Here is a 19,960-nt window from a genome sequence, read left to right as displayed (position 1 = left end):
TTTTGATGGATGGATGTTAAGAGCGTCCCCTTTGTAACAGGGTGGAGACAGTCGTCACCATGCACAGTTGGTTGTATTGCAGCGCTACCGTTGATAGATTTGCTATCTGTCTGTCTATAAAAACGAGCATCCTGAACAGCGCTCCGAGCCTTCACTCTTACGGGTTGATCCAATCACACAGCTCCCATTTCAAGTATTAAAGGTGAGTGAGTGAGTGAGTGAGCGAGTGAGAAGACTTTATTTACACCGACATGCAGGGCAGGGGCTCAGCCAGAAGGAGGGTCTCCTTGCCGGCTCTCTTGCGCCGTGGCCGCAGAGGTTTTGGAGTACGAAGTGTCTAAAGGTACGTCCGACGGATCCATTCGATTCTCGTAAAGATACGGCGGACGTCGATATACAGGCTCATGGCTATATGCACGTCGAACGCGGCCCCATTCCGCTTGCTACGCGTGAATGGATCTCATCCTCTATGATATCAGCTAGCCGCGACTCTCGATGAGGTGCTACGAAGAGTGTATCCGTTCTAACATAGATCACGGTCTTCACTTAGGGTTGTGTACGGCAAACATCGCTGTCAAGCACATAGCTGCAGGCGATATGCTACGTACTGCACCAGCTCCACCAGCTGGCATCGAGATACGCACATTCACGAGCAGCTTTCGCTTCGCACTAAACTATCACCTCGATCTGCCCGTAATGCGAGCGAGCTATTCCTAGCATTTACGCTGTCTTAGGTCCAGCATCGACCTCTGAAGATCTAGCGCCGGCACAACACACACACACCTCGTCGTGCAGCTGAACATTCGGCAGTCCAAAGTATGTATGTGAAATGGCATTATGCTCGTTCCTCACATGCAGACCGAGGAAACAGGATGTTTTTAGCTAAATTCTTCGTTTAAATTCTACCTCAGAGCCGTGGCAGAAGACATGCCGAATCTACTAGAGGCCTGCACATCGACTCGTCGAGGCGAAGACCTACTGCACCGCACCGCAAGAGTGCACAACCGGAAAGCCGGAAGCGTGAATGATCCGAATTCCCTGTGAACAGCAATGTTCTTTGGTATATAGGGGATTACTTGACTAAAGTGCTTAGGCTGCATCTTTTTCTTGTCGTTGAAGTTTGTGTACATGTAGTTTAAACCCCTGCATGCTCGAGGTTAGCGTGACCCGACTGAACGGCCGCGCAGCTTTGAAACGATCGGGATCGATATGCATGCATCGCCGGGCTTAGGTACGCGGTAGAAAATGTGCGCTGCACATTTCGTTGAAGAAGCTGACTCTTGGAATTTTGCAGAGTGTGCCATGCAAGCGATCGTTGCTACAACCACGCATCCATGTTCCCACGGCTGGCCTACCCCGAGGCGCATAAATGTTCAACCGTGGACGTATCAATGATCGAAGAGAGGACAGATTTTCACAATATTGGGCGCGAAATCGATAGCTACCAGTGCTCAGTGTTAAAGAAATTCTGCCTTGATCATGCGCAATTCAGTGTTTCAGGTGTGGTCAGTAGCTATATAAGTTTGAACAGTTCGCCTTTCAAGTCAGCGGCGCCAGCGATGGATCGGCGGAGCGATTTTCCACGCTACACCGCTGTCTTGCTAGAAAGCCTATCTAGGCGGCGTTTGACATTCACCTGCTTTTTGTTGGCCCCGTAATTGAAAGCAACGCCTTCAGAAACGCGTTAAATGTTCAAAAATGTATTCTCTTCAACAGTTTCACTCCAGGCTGTCAAAGCAGGCGGACGTTGATAAAACAGTTGAGCACTCCAGTCTTTAGAAATCTGTACAATCACCTTCAGTTTGTAAAATTATTGGAATAGGTCACTTTCCGATCGCTGGGACATAGACCCTCATGACAGCGCTGTCACGTGAATAAGGACCACACCAGGCCGAAAGCTTGTCTCATATAACATAGCTAACCAAGGTATACCTTACAGCATTGTGTTGATTTTTATGGTGCCTAAGCGACTAATGCTGCCATGCACCAAGAACAAGGTTTAATGTATTTATTTTGTGTGTAATGACTAAAAAAGTTCTTTAGGATGTAGCTCTTTTAGGAACATTTTAGGAAACCAAAAATGCAGGAAATTTGCACGTCTCTCCTAGGATCATGCTGGGATGGAAATGGATCTGTTGGAAATTGTACAAAATGTTTCCTCTTTTCTCGACTCTGGCGCATGTGTAAGATATGGTTTATTGTTAGTTCATCTCCACACTCCTTGCATATTGGTTTGTCCTCTTTCATAAGTATGAAGCTGTGTGTGAGGTGTGGGTATGTGTTTTGTGAAGATGACCTAAAATGGCTTCCATGTTGCGTTTTTGATTACTGCATGATTTCCATTCCTTAATGACAGGTTTGACAAGTGTAGTTTGTAGTTTATTTCAATGTTTCAAAAATCCTGCCATTTCACTCTCACTTTTCTTTGTACAAGCTTCTTGGTATCTTCATGCAGCATATTCACCCTCTAATTTAGCATTGCGTCAAGGTAACCTGGTTATTTCTTTTCATCACCTTTCAAGACTACTGCCCCGATTTCATAAAGTTTCTGACGACAGGAACTCCTTGGAAGTCATAGAAATAAATGAGATCCACAATATGAGCTATCTAGGGTATGCATATACATGTCCATCGCTCAGTGGAATGGCGTCAGTACGCTGTTAGAACAGGTCTTGAGATAACAACAACCATTGTCTGAGGTGGTCCTTTAATGGGCATTGAAATGCTATGTAACTACAGGTACTGATAGAACTCTTGATCATGTTATGTGATGATGCGATCCTTGCATGAATATAGGTATGCTATGTAACTACAGGTACTGATAGAACTCTTGATCATGTTATGTGATGATGCGATCCTTGCATGAATATAGGTATACATTTCAGAATCTTCAGTGCACCACTTGACCATTTGCCACCAGTTTGTGTGAAAATGTATTTTTCATGCATGTTAACCAGTGTTTAACAGATGACCCCTGTGCACAAGCCAAAAGTGCCACGAGCCAAATGTCACGAGGCCACACGACATGGCAGGAGCTGTTAAGCCAAGCTTACAAAGTTATATTTGAAATATTTCAGCTTCAACGTTTCAGCTCCAATTAAGAAAGGTTGAGGCTTACAGAGGTCTATGCTAGGTTGTCTATCACCTAACAGGGCAGCCTACGACCATATGCTAATGAGTATATCTGAGATAACAGAGACATGAATTAAGGAATTAGTAGTAATGTTTGTAGCAAAGGGCATGTAAATTAACGAGAATCCACAGTGGGATCTGCAGACAAGAACCATTAACGCTGGCACACCATACCCTTACAGGTGGAGATTAGGAGTCTCCCTAATTTTTTGTCTGCTCAAAGCTTGTCATTTCCTTCGTTCTTCCAGATGAGGAAGATGTGAAAATGATAGCATCTAAAATGCCAGAGACCGTCGTTAACAAGGATGCTGATCCCAACAGCGTAAAAACGAATTTCAGAAAAGATGGGTGACTAGTAATGCTGGCAACAGTTGAAACTAAGTGGAAAGGCATGAAATTGAAATGCAACATATGCAGAGATATGTTGCGAGACGACCAGTCTGTGGTGTGCGACATCTGTCTCCGTTAGTTCCATCAAGTGATTGGCCAAAGCAGATGGGGCTGGTGGTTTTGTGATAAGCGCAGTGTAGTAGCATAGATGCAACCTTGCCCATTAATAATTCGAGTGGAGTAAGTGCATTGTTTTGTTTTGTTCATGGTTTCCATGAAAACATTATGAGAAATTTTTTCCTAGAGAATGTTTGCTGAAATGTGAATATAATGTGCAATAAAACTAGTGTTTTCTTGCTGTTTACTTTTCCTTGTATACATTAGTTCTGTGAAGAAAACCACAGGCTAGAAAGAAATGTAATGGCATGCATTTTGATACTTGGCCCCGTTGTGCTGGCTCAGTAGTTAGAGTGCTTGGCTGCTGAACCCAAAGATGCAGATTTGGTTCCAGCCACAGCAGAGACATTTTAATAGAGGCGAAACAATAGGCCGTCATGCACCGTGCGGTGTCAGTGCATGTAAAAGAACCCCAGATGGTCGAAATCATACCGGAGCCCTCAACTATTGTGTTCCTCATAGCCGTAGTTATTTTGGGATGCTAAACCAGATATATATCACATCATACTCTGAGTAAGATGCTATTCATGGTCAGTTAATCATACACTAAATGATCAATTTTTTTTCTGCATGGTACAGCAGCTGTTGTACAATTTTACTTTAGCCTTCATGAAGAATATCACACTGGCTCCACATGGCCTTCTGTTGACCCTTGATATGCGTCACAATCACACACCCGAGTATGTATTTGTCTAAAGGCACCTATGCATGCAAGGAGGGGACCGTTACTTTCCACTTGTCAGAACTGAAATGCATGATCCACGTCATTTCTGTAATTCAACTGCTTGCTATTTGAACTGTCCAGCATTGATGCAAGTTTCAAAGAACTTCAATTAGCAAATTAATCTAAGCAGCAAACCATGCCAAGAACTGCTTCGGTTTCATCTTTAGCAACTGTTTGGGAACTAAAATTAGCCAAATGTTGCAAAACATAGATGAGAGGTTACAAAATCTAAAAAACAATGCAGCCTACCTGTGGCATGTAGGGTTTCACATCCTAAAGTGACATATGTAGCTATGAAGAATACCGTAGTGGAGAGCTCCAGACTAATTTGACTGCCTGGGCTTTGTACTTTGAATTGACATCTTGCAGAAAACAGAAGCATTTGCATTTCACCTGCACCAAAGTGCGACTGCCATCACTGGTATTAAACATCACGACCTTGGGGCAAGTAGCCTAACATGCCACTAAGATGTCGCAGCGTGTACGTACATGCTATACATGTCAACCTTTCTAGCATTAAAGCTGTCACATGCATGGCAGATATTCATGTTCAGCTTTGGACTGACAAGTTTAAAAGTGTACTATTTGTGTTTGTCTAGCATGAAAAACAAAGGAAACTAAGGAAAAACGAAAAAAAAAATGAACATAATATGTTGAAAAAGCATTAGTCATTAACACATAAAGCATATTCGTTCCTTTATTAATGATAAAGTGGCCTTCAACAATAGTACAAAGCCTGAACATTTAGAAAGGTGCTGTGCCAGGCAGCTATTTTCACCATTTCACCTGTAGTAATACGCATCCCGGCGGTGTGGGCTGGGCACTTATTTTTCGGTGCACTCCAACATGCGAAAACTGCATCGTGCATTCCCATTTTCCGAGTTTTGAGCTCTGTAGTACAGGCTAACAAATTGTCGATGACTTATTTTCGTCTGATTGTTGTACAGCGCGTGTAAATAAATTACCACTGCACCTAATAAACACTGACATGCACGTGCAACATCGCCGATCATAAACGGACACACTGATGTCCGTCCGGACATCGGCGCACTCATCACAGCACTCTTCGTAGTCTCACACAGCACTCTAGTAGGACGTAATCCGTAATCACAGCATCTCACGGTAAGCACAAACCACACCTCCAGTTGTACAACAAACACGAATGACGCGATGCTTGGGCTAGAGACACGCCGGCGGTGCCCAGCTTTTTCAGCGCCGCTTGTACTACGTAGAACTTGCAGCACCAAACCTCAATGCGAGCAGAAAGCGATGCGTTACGTGACGCATCTCATCACAGATGGAAGTGAGGAAACTTTGAAGAATCAAAACTACATAATTACATAACGACCGTCGTAGACGTTAATCCACATAATAACGAGGACCAAATGAGCGGGCGTGCGGGCCGCGGGCTGGCCGTCAACACCGCGATTACATGCGCTTGCGCTCTGGTCGTGCTTGCCACCCTGCCGCGGTCCAACTCACGTAAACCTATCATCATGCCATCACGTAGTATATCACCCATTCTAGGCACTATTCTTGCCACTGTACTATTCTTTGTAATTTCACATTTCACGCATGCAGTATGTAGTACATACTTCTTACACCTCGCACGTACACCTCATACCAACTTCGATTTGGCTACATATGGCTACCATGTTGTTGCTACAACCACATCTGAGTCCGGCTTTCCCGACGAATCCCAAGGCCCATATCGGAGAAAAATGCGTTGGGTCCGTCGGAAGAACCCTACCGATCGGGTCCGTCCGCCGTACCTCTGAAAAATATTTCCCGGATCCGTCGGACGGATCCCGAAGAAAAACGCACCGGGTCCGTCGGACGTACCTTTAAGACCATTGATCGGGTCCGTCCGACGTACCTTTAGCCACAGCCTTTGGAGTAAGCCTCCGCCAGGCGTAGGACGATCTTTTGTTCATCCACATTTGGGCTGCGGATGTAGGACTCCCAGGTAATTTGATCAAGGAGATCAGTTTCTTTAGCTCCCGGAGAATCGGGACATTGCCAGATTAGGTGATTTTGACTCAGAGGTACGTTGCAGAGATTGCAAGCCTCTGGGTCCCCTGTCAACTCATTATGCAGAGTAACACGAGAAAAGAAACGATTGGCCTGAATTTTTCGCCAGGCCCTGCATTCTGAGGGTATTAGGAACCTATCTGGTGGTGGATAGATCCTCCTGTTTAGTCTGGGAGTCTCAGAGAGCTCCTTGTAGGTGATGAGGGGGTCTTTGTCTCTGGGTAGCGGGGTCTCTATGGCCGCTCGGGTGTATACATCTCGAGCGAGGCGATGGGCAGCCTCACTGCCTGGACTTTCATCTGCTTTGAGTCTGCCGCGGCGCGAGTGGCAGAGGTGGAAGCGCCGCTGGCAGAAAAGCTTGATGTTCGGCGCCCGCCGAGCTCTTTAGCTGTCGACCGCTGGATTAGCCTCGCCCACCAGCTAGTCACCATCAGCCAGACTCCAGTGCAAGGTGGAGGCCTCTCCCATATGCCTCCAATTAACCCGGTCCTGTGCTGGTTCCGTCCACTTGGCCCTGCAAACTTAACCTCATCCGCCTATCTGACTTTCTGCTATCCCTGCTATGTTTTCCTTCCCTTGAAGTCCAGTTTGTTACCGTTAGCGACCATCGGTTAGCCTCTCTTCGCACTACATGCCCTGCCCATTTCTTCTCGATTTCCACAAGAATGTTACTAACGAGTTATTTCTCTGACCCATTCTGCATGCTTTCCATCCCTTAATTTTATGCGTACCATTTTATATTGCACAGCTCTCTGCATTGCCCTTAACTTAAGTAGAACCCGTTTCTTAGCCTCCATGTTTCAGCCCCATAGGTGAGTACAAGCAAGGTGAAACTATGCTGACTGGTATCCTGATTATAACAAGCCTTTACCATAAGTCTGCCACCATGCTCGAGGTAGAATCCAATTAACTAATTGGACTCCTTCTAGCATAGATATGTGCAACTACCTAAGCGAGGAAGAAGAGACTAAGACTATGCTCATCTGCAACACCTTTTGGCAGCCCAAAATGCTCTAGTGACGAAGAAAGAAATGGTGGCATGAAAGAACAGCTCCCCAGAAAACAGCATGCATGAAAATACTACACAAAATACAGCGCAACAAAACAATACAAGTAGCACAAGTAAAAAGCTGGACACCGCATAAAACAGCACAGCAAGAAAAGAGCAAATGGAAAAATAAACACTGCGATGCCACAATAGCAAGGCAAATAAACAGTGCAGTATACTGCATCGTTGCTCAAAGTGTGCGCATGGCAGTTAGTTGTTGGGCAGTTCTCAGTTGCTTAATTTCGGTGCTACTGTTTCGTTACTACGATAGCAGACCCTGGGCCATTACAAGTTACTTGTGGGATACATGAGAAACTAGTACACATTTGTAAAGTTACACTATCTAGTTGGAATGGTATTGTGCTTGAGGCTAAATGAGGTGAATTTGTACTTCAATACATTAACGCCATTGGCCATATGTTGCGCGATTAAGTTGAATATGTTTGGAGTGCCAGGGGTTCTTTAATAGACGTCGGCAAGCCTTTACACTGGGACTAGTTAGTCTCTATTCACATCGACTTAGAAGTGCAGTAACAAAATACTAAAAAGTATGTAACACTGCATTTGATAAAAGAATAATAGTGTGCTTTTTCTGAAAATAAATGGCAAAAATATACAAACATCCCGAGCCAAAATCTGTGAATATATCAATTGTTATGGTGCAATCTTACCTTATGTGAAAAAACTGCATCCATAAACAATTTTACATTGTAAAAATGCGTTTCTCTAAAATTTCACGGTATGATGGCAATCAAAAAGTTAAGCTGAAGAAAGGCAGTATCTGATAATCACAAAAGGTGATTTAACACCTGTTTGACCAGAAATTAACTGAAATAAAAATCTTCATGGGCAAAAACCTTGCCGTTTTTTTCACATGCTGGTTTATTGCTGTGCCATTTTTTGTGCGCTTTTTAACCAATGCTGTTTTGTCGTGTGCTGTTACTGCATGTCCCCACTCCAGAGTCAGACGAGCTTGTAGGCTCTAGTAAAAAGAGCTGCAAAATCGAGTGAAGCATATAGGCCTTTAATTTATTATTCACAGTGCTGCTTTGATGTATATAGTACAGTATATAATATAATATTTATTCTCGTAATATAACATGGTAGAGAGTAAACACGCAAGACAGATCGGCACTGCTCAAACAAATCTCCACGGTTGCAATCACAGTGTAGAAAGGTAAAAACCCCAGAAACATCAGCACTTTCTTCTGCGGATTCTCAGCAGCAATTCCTGACGACAGGTCGCACCAAAAAGATTGACTGGACGTCCATGTGTTCCAATAGCGCCACCTGAGACTCCAGAGAGATGCAGGCTTGTGAGCAACGAAATGCATCAACAGCACCACACATGTCCCTCTCTCGCAGAGCAACTTCAGCTGACCTCGCAATTTATTGTTAAGACTAGCCACACAACTGAAAACTGGGTAAAAAAAAGCTTACTACAACCTGCAGCATAGGTATCTGGTATTATAAATGGACTAGTCAGCAGTCTTCTGGTTGTGCACCAAGTGTGAAATGCTCTAAAAGACAAGGTAGTGAACACTACAAACACATGCCAAACACTGCAGTATCCACGTCCTTTAAGGATAACTACGACCTTTACACTTTGATGCACCGCATGTATTGGTTCTTCCATCTATCTAACACTACCAAAGTTCCTTTTTTAGTGGCCATCGTAATCTGTTGGCATTGCCAGAGCCCAAGAACCAGAGGACATGCAATAGTCAATGGTACCACAGCACACCACATTGGTAGTATGCTATGACCTATTCTATTTGATACCTTTGTTCTTCACAGGCATATGGTAAAACAAGAAAAATTTACAAGCCCAGGCCAATTTCCTCTCTTTACAAAGTAAGCATAGGTATGTTTCACAGCCTCTGTTCCCCGCCGCATCATAGGGCCTGCGCACCACAGTGTAAAATTGCCAAATAAAGTTACCAATGCAGTCAGTCCCGCATAAGACTACTTTGAGGAGATGCACCTTCCCTCATGCTTATCATCAGTACCCAGACACACTCCTTGTACATTTATCTTGCAGGTGTGCTTGGTGCACCTTCCACATACCCTGCAAATTACAGCTACTTCAGGCGTGCCTCTATGTGTTTGTACAGAACTAAGCCTTATGCTGATGCAACGAATTCTACAGGCGAAAAAGATCCTACTTCTCAAAGGTTTAGAGCCAAAGCCAAAGTCACACCCACAGTTGCTGAACTGCTATCACTATCCTGTGCCTGGCCCAGTGTGTGCAAATTATGGTAGTGCTGCACTGGGCTGATTACCCATTACTGAAAAGCAGGTCTGATACAAGTGCACACTGTGAGGTGGACGAAAGCAGGAAACTGTCGACAGGATGGCAAAGTGTGCTTATCAGCATAATTACGCCGAAGGGAGATAGAAGTAGGTGACACTGTCCATCCTCTAATCATATTGTTCAACTCCAGTCATCATCTGACGCAGTTCTCTGCTCAAACAACAGTACTGGTTGGTCAACGGTAAGAAAAGCATTTACCACAGTTGCAAGATCTGTACTATTATAAGCAAATTTGATGCCATGGAGCTATGTGCATCCAAGTGACCAAGGAATGAGTAAGGACGCACAGTGCGACAGTCCCCTTTACTGCTCACATGATGACCTGCATTCCATAACAAAAAAATACCGAGTAACCCACATTCCAGATTTACGGTGACTTCACTTGACCTTCACTGTTTCATTTTTCTTTCAAAATGCCACAGACGAATGGCCTTCCTTACGAAATCGCTGCTACTATTACCTGTTCATTCTCGTTCTTACAACTTATAAGTGATCTTTCTTTTTTTTTTCAATAATTATAGTATTTGCCACAATCCAAGTTCTGTATAAAAACCAACCCTTTGTGAAAGGCCCCAAGGGTGTACTTGGCAATAAACTGAAATGAACTGAACTTTGCAAAGCAATTTACGCAAGACTCTAGACAATGAGCATTCCAAGACAGATTATGGGATGTGCGAAAAAGAGGCGACAAGATTGGTGCATCAAATTACACAACAGCAGACACCGTGTACACCACAATCTTGGAAGGTGACAACAGCAGCATTAGGCTCAGAGGAAAAGTTGTGCAATTTTTTATATAAACCTCGCAATGATACCAAAAAGAGTGCGGAAGTGCACAGCTGCTGTTCTGCACCCAGCCAAGCCTGGCATGCTCTTCAGTTTAAAAACACAGATCAATAAGATCAATCAATGCAGTGCACGTACATGAGCACTGTGCAGCATAGGCATTTTTATCCACGCTTTCACTTCTTGGCTGCTAATGACTGCACACTGTACATTGCAATGACCGCCAAATGTAACGCTGACAGAGAGTGCGGCTACACAAAGTGAGCAATGAAGCACGGCTTGATTTTCAACGCCATGGCCAGTTTTATTAGGCAAGACTAACGAGATTCAGTCCAACCCAGACTATCATGCGTAGAGTTTCTTATTCTTACCTAGAGGGAAAGCTGTGCCGCTGTTTATGGGAGTTTGCATGGAGCTTCCAGACGACCAGTTCTGCCACCATGGGTGCCTAAAGCATCATGGGGCGAGAACTACAGAGTGCAGTTCTGGGCAAAAATAATGTAAAGATAAATGCTGTTCTACAATAATAAATGTTCCAACATTTAATACTGTGACTATAAATTAGATAAAAATGAGTGAAACAGCATTTAAGTGTAAAATCTGTCCAAAATAAATGATGGCTATCTCTCCTATTGGCTAAGTACTGAGCAGCATAGAAATCAATATTTTGCACCTAATAGGCACACTTCAAAGAGGAAATAATGTTTCAAAATATATATGTGGTTGCTCAATCACTTTAAGGTGTTTTTAGTGGAATTTCAGAAAAACGCTTTTTATTGGCGTCGTCTGCTTTTAAGTCTTCGCTACTATGGCTATTACGCTCCACATTCCCACCTCGAGGTAATGGTGATGATTGTGATGAGAAAGCTTAGTAACGCCACTGTGTCCCGAAAAAATTTTACTGCCCGCGCCAAGTAGCACACCAGCCCATGATGCTTAGCGCACCCATGGTTGCTAAAGTGCAGCGCCCCCAGCTGTCCCTCTAGGTAAAAGGAACTCTATGCCATCATGCTGCCACAACACTAACCAGCACAACATACTCAGATGACGCTGCTCAGACCTGTGAAAGATTGTAACTGCAATCATATTGCAAAGCCAACCTGACATTTTATATACGTACTAGCCTTCCACGCAAAATACAACAGGAAGAATATTGTTCCACAGTTTGTGGCAAGCATTCAAACTTAAAAACAACCACTCAACTCTACGGGTGCAAATTCACATATATAATAGGCACATCGTAGGAATCAACCTCTAAGCTTGCTCACATAAAAAGCATGCTTAGACCATTGATTACATTGTTTATAAGCATTTTTCTGTCCAAGACGTGCAGTGTGAAAACAGATATTACTATTATGTAGATGGTACAATGCTATCACTCCTTTAGCAATAGATAACTCAGCAATGAAATAATCTGTACCTATTTCTGGTGTTCAGTGCAATGGGCACAGGTGGTTCTGGACCAATTTCCATATGTGAAAAGCTAGACTGGATTCAGTCGGAAGGCAAAGATAGTGGCTGTACTGCATACATGTGCAAAAGAATAGAAGATGTGGAGAGCAAGACAACAGAAAAAAAAACTTCTGCTTAGTGTTTCTCCATTTGAAGTTACACAGACTAGCATATCACAGAGCTACGGCCAAACTTGGCCCAGCTCTTGAAATGTGCAAAAATGAAGAGACAAACCAGCATCCAAAAAGTGAGCACACCGGCAAAACAGTATTGTACAGTGTATGCACTGTGAATATAGTGCAAAATATATCATCCTTTCTGTCACCGGTCTCTTCCCCGATTAACTCTTGGTAGCCTGCCTATGCATGCAGGCTGTCAAATTCAGTCTACTCTGCATCATTTTGCCAGCAATAGCACGTAACTCAATTAAGCAAAAGACAGCTGATGGCAGAACACAGCTGCCAACTGAAGCCTGCTCATGTCGAGCACATCCACTGTCTACTCTACCTGCTCTGCTTCCAAGCATCCCACTTTGCAGCAACACTACATCAAGCCATCCCTTGCACGATACAATACATGGTATGCATATTGCCTAGTAACAACTGCTCTTCTTGTACTTGCATTCAGCACCCTCTGCTGATGGCTGCTGCGTGGGTCCATGCAGGGGGTGACTGACTGAACCCAATGAAACTGGATGCCGCAGAGGCTCAAAGCACACAATACTTTTCCTTGCACTGCACTGCCATCTTGGCTTTGTACAACACAGCACTGACATTTAGCATGTGCACAGACTGCAGATTACTGACATTATGCTCGTACAAAACCAATGCAGGGGGCAATTTCTTCTCTCTTCATTGAAAATTTTTTTAGCAGAGTGCAGAATTGCCCACATATGCAGAGTATATTTCTGTAACGCCCATGCATTAGTCCCTCACTTTTGTAAAAATAAGTCTTCCCAAAGGTTTCTCTTGGGAGCAGGTTCTAAAGAACTCCCTGCTGGTTCCCAATTTTGTGCGTCAAAGTGACAAAACTCACAATACTTCGACACTGACAACCTCTAAACAAACATACTATATGTGGAACAAAGAGCAAAATGAAGTACACAAAAAGCAGAAAAAAAAATTTGTACAATATAGTTTTGTTGTGCCCATGTCACAAAGGTAGTATGTCGCGTATGTCGCGCAAGCCTTCGAATCCCACACACTGACAACTGCTGCGTGTAGGGCTTCAAAGGGACACGAGATGAGTAAACGCTGCTGAAGGCACCAATCAATCGCCGTGTGTTTAGTATTATGCACTGCCATTTATTCTTCGTACAAGACTTTCAGTTGTTGTCAGTTATCAGGTTTACTAAGAGGTAATTTCATGCAAGCCTGCATGAGTTCAATGAATGCTGGTAAGCCAATGCCAGAGCTGAACTCATGTTGCCTGTTACCATAATCATCACAACGAATGTAGAGCAATTTAAATGTCATATTACTGGGAACTGATGTTCTTCAGTTCTTTACAAAATAAATTGAATGTTAGCTTGGCAGCTTGGCTCAGAAACTTTATGACCTTAAATGAGGCATGTCAGGCTTTGTGCAGTTTGGTTTCAACAGCCGTGAAACAGCTACTAGACAAAGTACTAATACAAAGCACAGCTTAAACTTAAGCTGTCTCCTGGACATGCCCAACAGCTCGAAATGAAAATTTGAAGTAGCCATGCAGCTATAGTGAAAGATACAATGCAACTCGAAATTTCTATCTTACCAGTGTAAAAAATCTGCAATGACAGCCGTTGAGTGACGCAAGGCATGAGGTACTTTCAGCCTTAAAAATACTTTGTGCCTACTTCACCACAGTAATACTTAATGAGCTTGGGTTGAGCCTTTAGCACATGTGAACCCCAATTCAAAAGCAAGCTAAAAACAAAACTATCAGTGAGCCGATTGGAAGATCATGACTAGTGGAGGATTTCCTGTGCAGCCCAATGCAGCAAGACCTGAAGGATACCATATGCAGTGTGTGAAGGCTGAGAGCCTGCGTACCTAACCGATGCAGCAAGTTAGCACCTTTGCAGCATATAAACTAACCAAACCGAACCAGTGTCTGCACTGCCCCATTGCAAAGCTGCATTGGCTGATTTAGTAAAACCCTACCTTTTTTCTTTGCCCTGGTGATACCCTACAGGAGGGTTATTGCTTTATATCAGTGGTCCTCCCAAGTAATTTTCACATCATTCTAACAAATTACAAAAATAGACTGCTTAGAAAACTACCAATATAAATGATCCCGGAAATGAAGACAGGACTTTAAAAAAATGTAGGTCAGCTGCTTTTACCAACTCATAACTGCCTCCATTGGAGAAACACTTGGCCCACACTTGTGAAGCTGTTCCAGTGAAAAAAACATTTTCTTCCTTTTCTCCTTCTGCCTCAGTGGCTCGTACCACATTAAAATGTGCCTCTGATGACCAACACTGGGGACAGGGAAAAGAGAGGCTGTTCCATACAGTGTATAGGCTCTGTGTGCACAGCTGATGGCGACCTAATGGCAGACGCAGAAAGTGCAGTGTCCTAGACAGGAGGAAAGGGGGAAGAGCTTGTGGCGAGACACTGGTGTTGTTGCTGTAGAATGCTCTCCCACCCGAAGAGCTCGAGAGGTGGGAGGTGGCGGCAATAGCCTTACTGGTGCTGGAGGCCGCCATTGTAAGCATAGTCAGCTTTGTTGTGCATGATCAGCTTGTCGTCCACAAAGTAGAAGCTGTCCGACCGGGTCTCGAATGGGTTGGCAATCATCTCGTCACCTGCATTGCGAGAAGAAACAGAGGGGGGACATGATGCGAGAGCAGGTTATCCACTCAAAACTGTTTTGTACGTCTTCAGAGACCCTGACTTTCAGGAGAGGGTGCTAGTTGGTTGGTTTGGTTTGTGGGGTTTAAAGGGGTCATGCAATGCCTAAAACGGGGTAAAACAAATCGGTCGAGAGATAGGTACTCCCTCACAGGTCAATTCACCGCAAGAATTTTTTAGCTAGCTTCATTAACACCAGAGATATCGGCGATTAAAAATGGCGCTCCTCCTCGCTCCCCTCAACTCAACACTCCGAGACACCAGAAAAAAAACGAAGAAAACAGCTCGGGAACTCCGCCCCGCTAGCCCCGCCCACGAAGCGCCATCGGGTGAAGCTCGGTTCTCAGACTTCCGGTCGTCACGCCTGTTTTCCCCCGAGCGTAGCCCATGCATTCACGGTCTGCCTTTCCCGTCCCGTCTGCGTTTGCATAGCTTTCAACCTTGCCTGCTGTCTTCCTCGGCCGCCGGTGTCTTCAGTTTCTTGACCTCTCGGAATTGTGTGCGACAGCAGCCCGAACGACTCGGGTCGTTCGCGAGCGCATACCTGCAGGTGGGAGTTCACACATACCGGCGGCCGCCGCGGAGGGAGCACTTCCCTTCATATCCCTGTCCCATTCAGCGCAAATTAGCGTGCACTCCTGCCGAGCACGGCTTTCTACAAGACCGCTTTCTTCTCTCGCGCTGCCTGGGTCAGTCTCTTTGGTACCGTCTTCTGCGGTTTGACCAACGGCGGCCGGTGACCCCTCGCGGAGTTGACGCGATAACATCGACTCTGCATGGATGCTGGCAGACGATCGAGCGTGCGAGTTGCCCGCGTGCAAACATATGTCGTCGTCACTTTTAGTCCGGAGCTGCTTTCATTATGGTCGGCGAGAGGCATCTCTTGTGCATAACGAATGGAATGTATACGCGTACGTATCACCGACGAGAGCACGGACTGATGGTCGCTACAGAGTTTGGATATCGGATGACAGGTGAGCACGAATTATTCGTCCGCGAATCTTAAAATTGAGATTAACAAAAAAGATAGTGTAGTGTTTTTTTTTTTTTTTTGAGTCCTTTCGCACATCGTTTAGGAAGTGCCAATGCGCAACGTGCACGCGTGTTTACCTCATGTGTACGCATCGTCCGAGCCAGAATCGACGGCGCAAAACATCAGCAAAGCAGCTCGGCACATTCAGTTCGGCAGCGCAGGTTGTCACTGATTTCGCACCGACACGCAAGAATCGCGCACATGAGCATGCGAGCGGCTACGCTAGAGACGCAGCGAAGCGGGTGATTCCAAAACGCCGTCCGCCGTGGCTTCGATGCAAATAAGGCATAGCGACGACCAGGGAGCAGCGCACGATCGGAGTGCCGTCGGTCGCAGCGCCCGCGGACGGCATCTCTGCGGTAACCTGGCGACATCCGGTGCTGCACATAAGCGGTGCGAATTTGTGTACTTTCGCGATGAAGCTGAGGACAGACCTTTTTTGACGCACGTTTCATTTACACGAAGGTTGATGCTGCCTTTTTAATCGGTACGGTGTTGAATCGGACCTGCGTGCTCTTTTCGCACTGCTGCACCGACGCGCATTTTCAGTCGGACGCCCATAGTTTAGGAAGTGCCAGTGCGTAACGTGCACGCGTGTTTTATCTCATGTGTACGCATCGGCCGATCCAGAAACAACGGCGCAAAACATGAGCAAAGCAGCTCGCCACATGCAGAGTTCGGCAGCGCAGGTTGTCACTGTTTTCCGAAGCTACACGCAAGAATCGTGCACAGGACCACGCGAGCGACTACACTAGAGCCGCAGCGAAGCGGACGATTCTAAAATGCCGTCCCCCGTGGCTGCGATGCAAAAGAAACAAGGCCTATCGACGAGCAGGGAGCAGCGCACGACCGGAGTGCCGTCGGCCGCAGCGCCCGCGCCTGGCGGCATCGGGTGCTGCACTTAAGCGGTGCGAATTTGTGTACTTTCGCGATGAAGCTGAGGGTACACCTTTCTTTTTTGACGCACGTTCCATTTAATTATTAACACGCCGCACAAATGGTCGATGCGGCAAAGACGAGACGGGACTACAGTACGTTGCTGCGCCGTCGGTCGGTACATAAAGGTTGATGCTGCCTATTTAATCGGTACGGTGTTAAATCGGACCAGCTAGTGCTCTTTTCGCACTCCTGCACCGACGCGCACTTTCAGTAAGGATGCCACCAACTTTTCGGTTAACATCGCGAACCGAAGCGCCAAGCTCGGGTTCACGCATGCATTGCAGCACTCGAGCAGACGACTTTCGCAGCTACCGGAAGTGTGTCAGTGACGTAGTGGGCGTCGCGGCTGCAGCCAATGGCAGCCTGTCGTGGCCTGTCACTCTGGGACTGGTGACGTAGGAAATCACGGCAGAATAGTCCCAAATTTCGCCGCCACGCGGAAATGGCGCAGCCCGCGAATTTCAAAAAACGCTGTTTTTAAAAATTAATAACAAATCGCTGGATTTTTTCCGATGAGTTTTACTTTGAGCGAATGCTCGGAAGCATTTGTTCTGCGCATTGAAAACGTTTGTCAGTGACCTTTCTAGCCGTTTCATCCCCCCTTTAACGTCCAAAAGCGACTCAGGCTGAGAGACGCCGTAATGGAGGACTCCGGAAATTTCGACCACCTGGGATTCTTTAACGTGCACTGACATCACACAGCACAAAGGCACCTTGCTTATGGTGCTAGTCTCACAGCACTACCACCACACACGATGTCATGTCCGCGCAGATGTGGTGCTGCAGGTTACGTTCTCACCAGCCAGGCAAAAGCTGCAGGAACCTATCCCGCCAGCTCGTCCTGTCTAGCTTTGAAGTATACTGCCTGCCCTAGCATAGGCAAACATTCCCTCTGTACCTTGATGGTGAGTTGGATGACCTCCATTCCTTAGCGTATTTTATTGCTAACTGGCATTGTTATTAAAGTGATTAATGCCTGTTTGGTGTCCACGTGTGTTGTTTCTTTGTTTCGAAGAACACTGCCCGCCGTGGTCGGCACGCACTCTGTAGCGTGTGCAATCACGGAGAGTGATCAGCAGTTCAGTCAGCTGTGAATAAGTAAGGAAAACGTATTTATCCCCCAATATTAACCATACGATGTAGTGTTCTCGCAGTGTTCCCGGTGCCTAAATTTCTAAAAAAAAAAAATGAAAAGTGCAAGAGGATGGCAGAAGCATTCATTCATCTCCAAGCATAACTTTTGTAAAATATCAAAATAAAACAAACACCATTGTTCTTATCAGTACTTCCACAAAAGCAAAGGACCCTTAACACAGCAGAAGTGTTGCACGAAATTGCAAACCATGACTACTGCTACTGCTACACTGCATACATCTGAACACTCACCACTCTACACAATGCAATGTCTACTTCAGTAAAAGTGTGCAGTGCTGCCAGATTGTGAGTGCAGTTCATCAGACCAGTCCAAGACACCTCAACTCAATGCCAAGGTACCAAGGTACCAGGTGAATCCATCTTTCTTGATTCTGAGATTGAGGATTCCTCTTAATTCGGTAAGCCAAGCTAAGTGCCGTCTCAATAAGTCGCCACCCCACAGCTCTCACAACTGGTCAAGCAGGGCAGTATGTGCTGCTTTTTGTCCTCTCAGCATACTGCCCTGCTGCACTCATTCTTATCACACATTAGCAATTACAAAATCCAGTGCCACAAACAAAATTGGGGAGACATCTAAACTTCCACCTTTATAGGGCACGTATGACAACAGAAATTATGGCTCCCATTTGAGGCTGCCCTTAAGGATCCTCGTTCGCATAAATGAACCTTGTTACTCACATAATAATCTCTCAATCTGTGCCTCTATTATCTCACATATACTGATTAGCACAGAGTCACAATCTGCCATATTAATTGAAAGACCATTCCACAAACATATATAGCCCTGCTTTATTCAAGCCATACAAATGTGCCAACGTAGCATAGGTCTAGCCTTATTCAGGATCCGCAAGTCTCACAGGGTTCCCATTTCACAATAACCCAACTCAAAGGAGAAAGAAGCCAGAGCTGGCGGGCACTACTAACTGCCATGTCATCCGGTCTTGTAATGTCACTCAGCCCACTGACCAAATCATTTCCTAATCATGTCTGCTGACACACTACAACCTCCCTGAGGCATGCCAGTGATTTTTCGCTCACAACACCAATGCTGGTAATGCTGATGCCTGACTTTTTTGAAAAATGGTGCCTTTTTTAATGTGATGTCATTAAGTATTTAGTGTTGGTGTGTGAAATGTCGGTGGAAAGGAGACAAAGTGGAGAGAGGGTATTCCACCTTGCGCATTAGAGGAAAAGAGAGGGAGAAGGCAAGTGGAAGATGAGAAAGTGGGTAGCCACAGCTGAGAAAATGGAAATCACAATTGCCAGTCAGTCGAAGGGTCGGGAGAGTTGAAAAGTGGTATGGCACGTCACGTGGTGACTGATGGACTGGATCATGCCACCTGTTCATGCAGTCTGAAGCCAGCAATGGCAACAAGTGCTTTGTCTGGCAGCAATAATATTGTAGCAGTAGCATGTTCCGCCGAACGAATTGCATTCATCATCCTCAGCCTGACTATATCCATTGCAGGGCGAAGGCCTCTCCCATATTCCTCCAATTAATCCGGTCCTGTGCGAGCTGCATCCACTTGACCCCTGCGAACTTCTTAACCTCATCCGCCCACCTAATTTTCTGCCGCCCCTGCTACGCTTTCCTTCTCTTGGAATCCAGTTTGTTGTCCTAAGTGACCATCGATTATCCTTTTATTATTATGCCCATTATTATGACCATTTCTTCTTCTTAATTTCCACTAGAATGTCAGTGACTTGAGTTATTTCTCTGACCCACTCTGCACACTTCCCATCTCTTAACATTATTTCTACCATTTTTCTTTCCACAGCCCTCTGCGTTGTCCTCAACTTAAGTAGGACTCTCCTTGTTAGCTTCCATGTTTCAGCCCCATAGGTAAGTACAGGTAAGATGCAACTGTTGTATACTTTCCTCTTGAGCGATACCTGTAAGCTACTAGTCATAATCTGGGAGTGCATGCCAAATGCACTCCATCCCAGTCTTATTCTCCTTGTTATTTCCCTTCCATGGTACGAATCTGCGGTTACTACCTGTCCT

General features: G+C 45.3%; 1 protein-coding gene and 1 long non-coding RNA gene across 2 annotated transcripts in view; one reads left to right on the top strand and one right to left on the bottom strand.

Moving 5' to 3' along the window:
- The first annotated feature begins 355 nt into the window (after positions 1–355).
- On the top strand, positions 356–3,826 carry LOC146194509 (uncharacterized). The gene is made up of 2 exons (XR_014705884.1): positions 356–816; positions 912–3,826. It is a non-coding gene; the product is annotated as an uncharacterized LOC146194509 (long non-coding RNA).
- A 4,624-nt stretch (positions 3,827–8,450) lies between these two features.
- Positions 8,451–19,960, bottom strand: part of unc-119 (unc-119 lipid binding chaperone) — a 34,851-nt gene continuing 23,341 nt past the window's right edge. The window contains exon 5 of the mRNA XM_084597448.1: positions 8,451–14,782. Within this exon, the coding sequence (XP_084453574.1) occupies positions 14,661–14,782 (122 nt within the window). The 3' untranslated portion in view covers positions 8,451–14,660. The remainder of the gene's footprint in view (positions 14,783–19,960) is intronic.

This window comes from Amblyomma maculatum, chromosome 3 (assembly GCF_055883805.1).
Source record: "Amblyomma maculatum isolate TAMU_Amacu chromosome 3, ASM5588380v1, whole genome shotgun sequence".
NCBI lineage: Eukaryota > Metazoa > Arthropoda > Arachnida > Ixodida > Ixodidae > Amblyomma > Amblyomma maculatum.
The sequence above is the reverse complement of the archived record's forward strand: the minus strand, read 5'-3'. Positions and strand labels throughout refer to the sequence as shown.